Source organism: Eleutherodactylus coqui, chromosome 1, assembly GCF_035609145.1.
Source record: "Eleutherodactylus coqui strain aEleCoq1 chromosome 1, aEleCoq1.hap1, whole genome shotgun sequence".
Taxonomy (NCBI): domain Eukaryota; kingdom Metazoa; phylum Chordata; class Amphibia; order Anura; family Eleutherodactylidae; genus Eleutherodactylus; species Eleutherodactylus coqui.
In genome coordinates, this window is record NC_089837.1 from 154,040,545 (window position 1) to 154,053,061 (window position 12,517).

At 44.7% G+C, this 12,517-nt stretch overlaps 1 protein-coding gene and 1 long non-coding RNA gene across 2 annotated transcripts in view; one reads left to right on the plus strand and one right to left on the minus strand.

Annotated features, from left to right (window-relative positions):
- Positions 1 to 3,094: 3,094 nt before the first annotated feature.
- On the minus strand, positions 3,095 to 7,334 carry LOC136627069 (uncharacterized). Its single transcript, XR_010792746.1, has 3 exons — positions 7,163 to 7,334; positions 5,657 to 5,735; positions 3,095 to 4,176 (listed from the first exon to the last, which is right to left on the minus strand). It is a non-coding gene; the product is annotated as an uncharacterized lncRNA (long non-coding RNA).
- Positions 7,335 to 7,430: 96 nt separating this feature from the next.
- MB21D2 (Mab-21 domain containing 2) overlaps positions 7,431 to 12,517 on the plus strand; it is a 71,948-nt gene continuing 66,861 nt past the window's right edge. Inside the window, exon 1 of the mRNA XM_066602009.1 lies at positions 7,431 to 7,777. Within this exon, the coding sequence (XP_066458106.1) occupies positions 7,573 to 7,777 (205 nt within the window). The 5' untranslated portion in view covers positions 7,431 to 7,572. The remainder of the gene's footprint in view (positions 7,778 to 12,517) is intronic.

Below are 12,517 nucleotides of genomic sequence, written 5' to 3' on the forward strand. Positions count from 1 at the left end.
GGTTGAAAGAAACGCAGGTCCTACAAGTTCAACCTTTTTTCATCCACTATACATCATTATTTGCTGGAGTAATTATAACCCTCTAGGTCATTTGTCACTAGAGACACATCTAGCTCTTTCCTTCCATGTACTGTCGGACATCCAGTACACAGACTGCACACTGAACACCCTACTCGTCTCCTTGAAAATGGAGTCCCACCACAGGGACTTTCACAAGTAGCAGAGGAGGTCCCTGTTTTTCCCTCACTCCATGACTTTATGATTGTGGGGTTCCAGCTATACTGCATGTCCTTTAGGGCCTATTTTTCATACGTATTTTGTGAGTCAAAACCAGGAGTGGGCCCAAAATATGGAAGAAATGCAAATTTTTCCATTATACTTTCTCTCTGTACTTTCTACTCCTGGTTTTGACTCACAAAATACTGATGAAAAATACACCCACGTGAATAAACCCTTAAAGGGACCTTTCACATGGGATAGAATTGCACAAATGTCTGCACCAAAATCAGGGTCGCTAACATGTATATTCTGATGCAGAACTGAAAATGGCTTAATTCAGTTGGCAATTTAGCATCAAAATTGTGGCTTTCCGAAAGGGTAAATTCTCCTGCATCCTGTAGAATATATGTCCGTGTGAAAGGTCTTTAATAATGTTGCACGAATACACTACTTATAGGGGGTATTCCATTAAAACATTAACTGTAAACAATGTAAATCCAGTCCATAATTATAAACATTTTTTGTATTTACACTTATGAAAAAAAAGTTTCTAGTTCCAGATATTCCAGGACTGTTAGAATAGAATCAGCAGGTAGCAGCATTCTATGTCCACCTCAGTAATTGTCCCAGGGTGGTCACACATGCTCAGTCTTGCTTCTCTCTCTGCTCCAAAGGGTATGTGGAGGGATCCCTGGTGTGGTGAGCGGCTGCTTCTGAAGATGTTGCTAAGCAAGTGATAAGGCAATGTTACTGCAGAGAAGCAAGACTGAATAAGGGGGTCTACACACTTGTGATCGCAATATCGCTGCGCCTTTTTTTTTACGCAAATGCCAATAGGACTTTCCAATGTTAAAAATGCATCGCATAAAAATCGCAAGTCCTTTTGACATTCGCGTTAAAAAAAAGTAGCGATATTGCGATCGTAAGTGTGGATGCACCTTAAGTGTGACCACCTTGGAACAATTACTGAAGTGGACACAATAGAGACAGCAGGCAGCACTATTCTAACAATAGTCCTGAAATATCTGATAGAAACATTTATTAATTGTAAATAATAAAAATGTATATAATTATGGGCTACACTTAACTAGAGAATATTCTTGGTGGGACACCCTCATTGGTACTGTTTTTTAAGGGGGAGGGGGATTTTTAAATCAGTTCAAGAGTCATAACTTCTTCATTTCTCCCTCAAGATAGATGTACGAGAGCTCGTTTTGTATGAATTGAGTTGTATTTTTTCATGGCATAATGTACAATACAACTTTTAAGTGGGGTGAAATGGAAATAAAAATCGTTTTGACATTGTTTTGTCGGTTTTGTTTTTACAGTATTCACAAGTTTGGCAAAAATTATATGTCCACTCTATTCTGTCTAGCGCCGTTTCCATAGCTTTCACAGCGAATAAGAGCTATGGAAACAGCATAGCACGTTTCCGTAACTATGGAAGCTTTAGAAACTTCAATGAGTGCTATGGGAACAGCGCTAGGCTCTTTCCATAGGCTCTGGCTGGGCAGTCGGTAATCATAGCAGTAGTTTCCCATCTTGGCTATGTAAAGGTGTGATGTGGAAACCCTTATAAGATCACTTATACAATACAGTGCATCATTTCTGTACTGCAGTATATGGTACTTTAGAATGATAGTCTATTAAACCCTGCCAAAGGTAGGGCTTAATAGGCATAAATACATGGCAGCCCTGCAACCTTCACAAGGCCCCAGGCTGCTATCTCACCCAGTCAGTTAATTATGTGGGGAGCAAATGGGTTAACACAGGGTCCTCTTTGTCTAATGGCTTTGTTGCCATTGTCAGCATTGACGGTGACATCTCAGAATTTAAATAGCCGCTAGTTCTGGCCAGTACGTACTACTTGTGATGCATCATACTCACCCCATGCCCCCATGCAATATGATGTACATCATGAAGGTTTAATAGCTTAATGTGGTTGTAGCATGAGAAACGCTGCTGACATATTGCCAGTATATACCCACAATGTATTCACAAATACATATATGCTCCCAATGTTTCTCTGTGACATTCTGTTCTTGCATTCACAGCATGATGCCTTGGCCTTTCAGAGGACCACAAAGGCCAAGAGCTTCGGACCCCTCTTCAGAAAAGCCTCCCTTTCCATCTACAGGGTCATCTCCTTAGTGCCTTCTTCAGGAATTAACTATTCGTCTTGTGGCATCATCTTACCCTCTGCCCCAACATTATCAGCGTTTCTTCCTGCTCAAATTTTCATTCCCTTCCATGATCACATCTCCCCACTTCTTCCTCCAAGGAATCCCCTAGGTATCATCCCTACCCATTATTCATACCATTCGTCGCCTTATCTGTCATTTCTCCACCTTCTCTTCCAAGTTATCCTCTCCCTCTGCTCCTCTTTATGAATGGTACATTTTTCTTCTCAGCCCCTGCAGCACAGTACATACAGAAGTCATCAGCAGCTGTTACCGAAGGCTCCCATAAATGATCACTATAGAACATAGAGTAGACAGTTTTCCAACAGTATGCTATACAGCTGTCACAGCCGTGATTAAGAACTACTTATGGCTCCTAGACGTACACTGCCGTGGTAGAGAAGTGCCAGATCACCATGTGCGGGAGCTGCTGAGGACTACAGCAAGCAGAGAACGTGAAGCACCATAGTGCCAGCGTAAAGACGTGATGTGGTACCACCAGCCATCTACAGAGGGGCAGATTATGTTACAAAAATTGCAGAGGCAATAAGTGACGCGTAGCTTGTTAATTTTTAGTAACTGCCCATCAAGGCTACATAGCAAGTCTTGTTGCGTATCATCTGATTTACAAAAAACTGTCACATATTGAAAAGTAAGTTTATTTTAATTACAATTTTCAAATAAAATATAACCAGATAGTGTAATTCCTGTTTAATGACTGTGACTATACAACATATTACAGGACACATCCCTAAGCTCCGCCTTCTATGGTGTAATTATAAAGGATTGTGATTGTGAAACCGATTACAGGACAGTTCCCTGAACTCCGCTCTGCTTTTACTTTTTGCAAAAAAACCCCCAACAAAATAATAATAATTGTGGATTTTGGAATGAATTTTTCTCCCTCATTTGGAGAGGTGGAATTTACACTCAAAATACACAGAATTAATTGACATTAATTTTAAAGTTTGCAGCAAAGCACAATTTACACTGTATATTTTGTTAGCGCTGTGTGGTTGGCATTTCTGTAATCCCATCCCCAATGCATGTACCGTAAATACTACAGATTTTCTGCAGTTAATGCAGTAGCATTTCCAACCTGTGGGAAAATACCCTAAGGCTAGGGTCACACAGGGCGGATTTGCCGCGGTTTTGCCGCAGCAGATCCGCCCGCGGCAAAACCGCCCGCGGCCGCTAATCCCGGGATTAGCCAGCCATGTGGATGAGATTTCTCAGAAATCTCGTCCACACGGGATGGCTAATCCGCTGCGGTAAATCCGGTTGAAACCGCGGCTGCGTTTCAAAGGAAGCAGCATGTCCATTCTTCGCTGCGGCCGTGCTCTCCTCTATGCACGCTGCGGCCGTGCTCTCCGCTTCAAACCCACCGCGGCTTAAACCGCGGCGGTTCTCCCGGCGGAAATCTCGCGGTTTTTGCTGCGGCCAAACCGCGAGATTTCTGACGAAAATCCGCCCCGTGTGACCCTAGCCTTAAGCCTCTAGAGGAGTGGTTCCAGTCTACGACTCCCTACCTTTTACTACTATTTCAGAGACCCTTCAATATCACATTGTAAAGCCGTCTGCTCCTCGGTTTACAGGGGTAAATCAAGTGCTGACAGTCGACACATTTTGTGGAGCGCTGAGACAAGGAAAAGTTGGAGCTCTTTCCACTCATCTGAGACGGGGTACAAATTCATGTGGCTTGTCCTTTAAGAAAGAAGGCACTTTACTACTAAGTTTTCTGTAATTTTCCGGTCCATGGACCCTGTGCTGCTCCAACCTGTAGAGAAATAACGAATTGTTAGAATAATTCATAGAGAAAAATTATAAACTCCAGTAAAGCTTCACCCATACGGCTCCACAGAATAAATCCTCTTCCAATAACCTAAACCTACCCGTGTTTCCCCGAAAATAAGACAGTGTCTTATATTAATTTTTGTTCAAAAAGGTCTTTTTTACATGTATAGCTGCCTTGACACTATTTAAATTGACTTTTTTAATTAACTGTTAGCAGGGATTAATTTTGGAGTAGGGCTTATATTTCAAGCATCCTCAAAAATTCTGGAAAATCATGCTATGTCTTATTTTCAGGGTATGTCTTATTTTCAGGGAAACAGGGTATCTGTATCTACTTAGAGCTTGCTGGAAAGCAGCCCGGTGTGGTACTGTGGGCACAGCTCCCATCGAATTCAAGTTGGTGTCTTTACCGCTTAGTTAACAATAAACAAAGACCCCCCCCTCCCCCCAAAAAATAATATATATATATATTATTTATATACGTGTGTGAACAAATTATATCAATTTCAAAACAGCGCCACTGTTTACAACTTGTCTTGCAAAAACAAACCCATTCACAGAATAAAAAACTGTTATGGCACTGGGAATGCAATAATGAAGATATACACAAAAAATTGGTTGATCCTTAATGTCAAAAACATATGCGGCATTAAGGGGTTAAAAAAAATCTGAACTTACGAAAAGTAAATAGCTTAGAAGACACATCTTAGGCCGCTCCCACACAGCCCGCTTTTTACCGTGCTTAGCAGTACAATGCCTCCATGGATTTCAATGGGGTTTCGCAGACTAGCGCATGAACGCAGCATTTCTAATGCTGTGATTTTCAGTGCTGTCTGCTTCATTTTCGTGTGTTTTAGTGCTTTTTAACGCATCTCATCGCCCATTACAATGATGGGGTGCGTTAAGAAACACTGTCAAACACGTTAGAAAATGCCATGGGAATCGCGGTAAAACAACGCGGTCTCGTCTCGAATGCGGCGTTTTGGTAACGCATGTGTGAGAGCGGCCATATAGTTCTTGGTAAAGAAATGTAAATGAAGAATTTGGAATAATTCACAATAACTGCACTAAGGCCCCCTGTCCACGGGCGTTGCGGTATCCTGCTGCGGACCTCCACCATGGGAGCCACCAGCGAAATCACGTCCGTGGACGGGGGGCCTAAATGTTTTAGCATATGAGTGACATGTCAAAAGTTTTATTAGTGGGGGTCCGGGTGTTCAGATTCAACGCTGATCCCTGAAATGAAGGGGCAGCGCTCACTAGAATGAGATGCCCCTTCGGCTGTCATTATTGCTGCCCGCGGATGGATCCATTGGTAACTATAGAGTGCGTCCGTCTTCAGTTGCTGAGAGGAGCTGGAAAGCAATGAACATGGCCGGAGTGCTCAGCACCCGGACCCCACTAATCAAAACTTTTCACGTGTCGCTTTGACATGTCAAAAAGTTTTTAAAAAGTGCAGTTACTTTTTAAGGCTTTGCGCTGCGTCTCTGATCCATCGTCTGTGAGTACTCGGTAAATGTGCGCCATATCTGTATCCATCGTCTGTGATATACAATTTATCTGTTATTTAGGGTATGGTTTCTCTATCTGTTCAGGCCAAGAACCCCCCCAGTGAAAAGATGTTTAAACGGTTTATTCTGAAGGAAGCGATTAGATAGAAAGTTGAAGAAAATAAGGTAAGAATGGCAAATTACGTAGATCTCCGTCGCTAAGTGGATTTTTTTTAAAATTTAATTGCTAATTTTACCTCCTGGGTGGGAACCACGGGGAATGCTGGCATGCACAAGCACAGCATTGTACTGGTATTCTCCCATATACAGTAGGCACACTGGCAGAGGGGCGCAAATCTCACAAATACAGGAAAAAAATCCCCTGTAGATTTTGCTGTAAAATCCACATATTTACATGTGGGTTTTGCTGCACATTTCACTCTGTGTATTCCAGTGCAAGCAGAGCATTGCATCCCAGAGCCCTCATTCCAAGCAGAGCATTGCATCCCAGAGCCCTCATTCCAAGCAGAGCATTGCATCCCAGAACCCTCATTCCAAGCAGAGCATTGCATCCCAGAACCCTCATTCCAAGCAGAGCATTGCATCCCAGAACACCTACAGCTACCGGTCCATGCAGATACACCCAGAGGCCCAAGCCCACACAGAGTATTGCATGCCAGAGCACCTACGGCCCCAAGCCCACACAGAGTATTGCATGCCAGAGCACCTACGGCCCCAAGCCCACGCAGAGTATTGCATCCCAGAGCACCTACGGCCCCAAGCCCACGCAGAGTATTGCATACCAGAGCACCTACGGCCCCAAGCCCACGCAGAGTATTGCATACCAGAGCACCTACAGCCCCAAGCCCACGCAGAGTATTGCATCCCAGAGCACCTACAGGCCCCAGTCCATGCAGAGCATTGCATTTTAGTGTATCCACAATCTCAGGCTGTGCATAGCATTGCACCCCAATGCACACAGAGCACTGCATCTCAATGCACCCAAAGTCCCCAAGCCACACAGCGCATTGCATCTATAGTCCCCAGACCCACACAAAGCATTACATCGAGAGTCTTCAGGCTACGCAGAGCATTGCATCCCAGAACCTACAGTCCACAAAGAGCATTGCATAGCATTGCACCCAGGACACACAAAGCATTGCATCCCCAGCCCCAGACCATGCAAAACATTGCATCCTAGTGCACCCACAGCCCCCTGCCATTGCAGGGCACCCAGAGTCCTTGATTCAGCAGAACATTGCATCCTAGAACCCCCCTGGTCCACTGTAGCATCCTAGTTCACCCAGACCATGCAGAGCATCGCATCCCTGTGCAACCACAGCCACCACTTCATGCAGAACATTGCATTTCTGTGCACCCTGAACCCCCAGTATTGTCTCTAGTAGGGCACTCTGAGCCCCCCAGTATTGTCTCTAGTAGGGCACCCTAAACCCCCAGCACGCTGGAGCTCCGGCTCACCTGCACTGGCCGCTCCTCCACCATGCAGTCTGCAGGCTTGTCAGCTCCATGGTGGCTCTTCCCAGCAGAAGGGAAGCAGCCGGGACATTCTCCAGTACAGTGCCGGTTGGCTCCTCCCCCAGCAGGGTGTATGGGCGTGCCACCCCCGCCAGCCGTGACTCCGCCAGGAGCCGTGAGTACTATGCCAGTGCCCGGCGCTGTGCAGGCAGGGTGGCAGCTGCAGAGGAGGGGTCAGCCGCTTGTTGCATGAGCTCACAGCCGCCGCGTCACATTGTCTCCGGTGTGCGAGGGGAGAGCACCGCGCACTCACCTCCGTCCACACTCCCGGCAGCCATCACCCACCGCCCCCGGGAGGGGAAGGAAGGAGGCAGCGCCGCTCTCGTCTTGTCCTGCTGCCTGCACAAGTGAAGATGGCGGCTCCCATCCCCGCCAAGCCCGGCACTGTGGGGGGAGGCAGCAAGCCGGCGGCCCCGGAGCTGGATTTCAGGTCTGGAGCCCGGGTGGAAGAACTGAATAAACTCATCCAGGAATTCAGCAAGCACGACCAGCGGGAGTACGACGACCAGCGAGCCCTGGAGATCCACACGGCCAAGGACTTCATCTTCTCCATGCTCGGTGAGCTGCACACATGGACCGCTGCATGTACGGCTGGCATCCTGGGGGGCACATACATGCGCTGCCGGGGGGGTAGGAGCTGACAGGTGGGGGGGCTGCTCTGCACCAGCTCATACATGTACACATGTATGTACAGAGCAGTGACAGCAATCACAGCTTACTATGCTATATGTGATTTATAGCGCTATATATATGCTTTGCATCTCAGTGATAATGGTCCTTAATGGATCCTATTATATGCAGCACTTAGATGCTCTCATATTATATCATATATAATATAATCTTTGGCTCACTATTAGGACTATAGAATAAATGTATCCATAGAGTGGTAAGAAATGGCCAGTATTTATATTAAACCCCGAACTTCAACCCCCCAAGCTGCATCCTTACCCCTGTAAGACATGGTGGTCTGGCTCCACTGAAGGATCTGCACACCTTGCTCAGCATGATCCTACCTGCAGGAAAGGTGTGGTGTACTTCTAGAATGAGCTCATATCTGGAGATTAACCATTAGCTCTCAGGCTTTGTGATAGAGCAGCTTAGTGATATTTAGTCATTATCCGCTTATGTATATTCTTTCCAATACTACTTTCTTGTACGGCTATCTTTTTTTTTTTTTTTTTGTGATATTCCGAGTCATTGTGAAACATTGCCATTTGCAAAGTTTTATGGTAACTTTGTAGTTCACACGATTGGTGCTATTGATTCATCCCTGTGTGTTTGTCTATAGATCATGTGTGTTCAGGCTGATTGATTGTCTGGCTGCTCATATGTTTACAGTCTTTCTGGAAGCAGTTGTGTTTATACAAGGGCAGAAACTACTCCTTTTTGGTATACATTTTGTATATATGCTGTGAATATAGTGGCTGATAGGGTGAAATCTGCTGCCAATCAATTGAATTCACACTGTTGGGATGAAATCTGCAACAAAATCCATACTAAATCTACACTCTTTTCAACTGATGACCTAGCCCCTGCATAGGCCATTATTAGTTGATGGTTGGGGGTCTGCCGCTCAAGACCCCAGTCCATCAGCTGATCGTCAGACCAACTGTCAAGTACAGCAGGCCAGTCATCAGCGGTCAGAAGAGGTAGTTGGAGTGCCAATTTCACTTCCATTGAAATCAATGGGAGCGACATGCTGCTACTCCCCTTCCTGCTTCATCAGGGCTGGATGTGACATACTGACCAGGGGAGAAGCGTGAAGTGGAATAGCAGCAAGGCGCTCCCATTGATTTCAGTGGGAGTTAAGCTGATGCCCCCACTTCCTGTGGTGACTGCAGATAACGACATCTGGCGCGCTGCACTGGACAGTGGGACAGCCAATCAGTTGATGGATGTGGGTCCTGAGCGTCGGACCGCCGTCCATTAACTAATGATGACCTATCCTGAGCTGGGTCATCAGTTGAAAACCCCTTGAAAAGGGTATTCCAGGCATTTACTATTGATTGATGCTCAGGATAGGTCATCAATAGTTGAATGTCTAGGGTCCACCCTATGGAATTCCCACCAATCAGCTGATCATCTGGCTTGCTGTCAATGTGGCAGAGCCAGATGTCCACAGTAGTGGTCAGACCCAGAAGTGTAATAGACTTCTTTCTTATTGATTTTGACATGAGCAAAGCCTTTCTATTACACTTCTAGCTCTGACCACCAATGCAGATGTCTGGCTCTACTGCACTGACAGCGGGCCTGAGGATCAGCTGATCGATGGGGATCCTGAAGTGTAATAGAAAGGCCATGCTCCCAATGAAATCAATGGGAGCAGTGCTTTCTATTACACTTCTGTCTTTGACTATAATAAAAAACTGAATGTGTAGTTGAAAGCATCCAATTGACTTCCATAGAAGTGAATCCTTTTTATTACAGTTCCAATTTAAACATTTGGCTTTGCCACTCTGATAGCAGGCCAGGGGAGATTAAAGGAGATGTCCCGAGGCAGCAAGTGGGTCTATACACTTCTGTATGGCCATATTAATGCACTTTGTAATATACATTGTGCATTAATTATGAGCCATACAGAAGTTATAAAAAGTTTTATACTTACCTGCTCCGTTGCTGGCGTCCTCGTCTCCATGGAGCCGACTAATTTTTGGCCTCCGATGGCCAAATTAGCCGCGCTTGCGCAGTCCGGGTCTTCAGCTTTCTTCTATGGAGCCGCTCGTGCCAGAGAGGGGCTCCGTGTAGCTCCGCCCCGTCACGTGCCGATTCCAGCCAATCAGGAGGCTGGAATCGGCAGTGGACCGCACAGAAGAGCTGCGGTCCACGAAGGTAGAAGATCCCGGCGGCCATCTTCAGCGGTAAGTATTGAAGTCACCGGACCGCCGGGATTCAGGTAAGCGCTGTGCGGGTGGTTTTTTTAACCCCTGCATCGGGGTTGTCTCGCGCCGAACGGGGGGGGGGGTTAAAAAAAAAAAAAACCGTTTCGGCGCGGGACATCTCCTTTAACTAATCGGTGAGCATCCTGACCGACGGACTCCTGCCGATCAGCTATTGATGATCTATCCTCAGGATAGGGCATTAATAGTAAATGCCTGGAAACCCCCTTTAACAATAAAACTGAGTAAATCTTCTGAGATGTATCCGGTATAGCTGTAATTGTCATCTGACTATATGTTTGCACAATGATAACTCGCTGGGTAAGATTTTCTACCGCTCCAGGGCACGACTGCTTCTTTTGAAGCATGTGCCATATTTCCTGGCATGTGCATACATCGGTTGGAAAATACAGTGCAGCTACAGGGCAAGGCGGCACCTAGTGTCTTCATGGCCAGTTGTGACTTGTCAGTAATGCTTGGATGGATAGTTTATGTACTGTCCTAAGGAAAACGGATAAAAAACATAACTGCTCTATCTTAAGCTCCATCTGTACACAACTTTTGCCACTTCATGATAACTTTTGGGCTTTGACCCAGATTGAAGAACAGTTCTTTTAGGAATCAGAGGGGTTTTTTTGCATTCTTTTGGGTTTCAGTAGACAGCAGTAAAGATCTCCATTGTAGTTTCCATCTGGTTACCAAATGTATTCAGACTTGTTTTCTATGCTTTTGTGTAAATACAATATTTCGTAGTGTGCAGGTTTTAACAGTTTGTATTTCCACTGCCTGTTTAAAATGTATTTTTTTTTTAGAAAATGGGTCATCCAGGCTAAATCTATGGGTATCCCGCCTCTGTAATTGACTGTCAACACAATTAGAAGTGTCGATCATCTTTCTCATAGGATGTGGCAGGGTTTGTGTGGATGTGATTTGCAAGATCTCTTAACCTTCTGTTCTGTTGCAAGTAATCAACGCCTGCACTTGCCCTTCCGTGGGAATCTGAATTGTCTGATATCACAGGACTGGAAAGAGAACCTTCTATCTGGGGGAGAGGAAACGGAACTGAATCTTTCCTTGAAATTATCTGGTCAATAGAGATCAACAATAGTGTACACTATTGTTACACTAAAAGATATATGTATTTTGGAATAATATATTATATTTTTTTCCCCTGAACTCTGATCCCCCCCCACATTCTGCCCTTGCCCACTCAACACTGAGGGTGTCAGTTGACAACTCTTGTCACTCAGTCATACACTTACAGGAGCAACAAGGGAGGAATTGGACAACTCAAAGTTTTAAAGGAACTTTTATACAGGATGACTATTGGCCAATTAATTGCTTGAAAGTATAAACATGGCCACCAATGGAGTGACGAGCAATAAGTTGCAAGTCATTTCGTTTCAGCTTTTCAAAAAATGTTGCTGGTTGATCCAAAGTCATTTGGTATAAAGTCATTAATCATTTGTAATTGAATGACTTGCAAATAAATTTGCATGGAGATCCCTTCTATGAGCAATATTTCAACAAACAACTAATGAATAATAATCATCGCTCTCCGTAAAAAGCAAATGAGTGACTGACTGCTGTTCATACGCTTCAATGACTCCTTCTGAACCGTAGCTGCTCCATGTAAAGGTGCTCCAAGAATAGTTGCTTCAGTTTCTTTTTTTTTCATGAAGATTGTAGTAACAAACAGGCATGTCAGGAAAAATGACTTATTTGCTAGATTTTATAACTTTTTTTTTAAATTTTTTTTTTATTTTTATTTTTTTAGATTCCATCTAAAAGTGTGCAGTAATGGTCTTATTTTTTATAGCAAGCTGCCTTATATTTTATGAACATAGATATCTCATTGAACATTCATAAATATTGTGAGCCTATATTCTCTTTGGGTGGGAAAGTCAATGAAATAATTTCATATAGTTTGATGCTTGACTTGCTGGAACTGAATCAGGACTTCTACAAAAGAAATCTGATTTAGGAAAAGTATATTATAAATGCATGGTTTACAGTAACAAACCATGTAGATCGCATGGCTTGGCATGCAGTTACATCTCAGGTAAAGTCCTCTGGTGCAAGCACCGAGTCACCCCATTGGTGACTCCTAGGGTGACGTCACATTGTGGTGTTTTTTTGGCAGGGTGGTGTGTCGTTGCCTTCCCCAGTCATGCTTTTACTGACCTCGGAAGGATGGTTGTCTGAGTCAACCTTGAGCTGGCTACCTGAAGCACGCGAGAATTTAACTTTAGGTCGTGAGCGAGAGCTTATGACTGCATTTCTGCTGCCCTAACACTCTGCGCCCCACGAGGCTGATATGCGAACAATTAGCTTTGTGGTGTGACTGGATGAACAGTCTTGCCACCTGTAGCCCTAAATGTGGTTCTACTTGGCCTGTAAAAAAGGCTCTCAGAGGCTACTT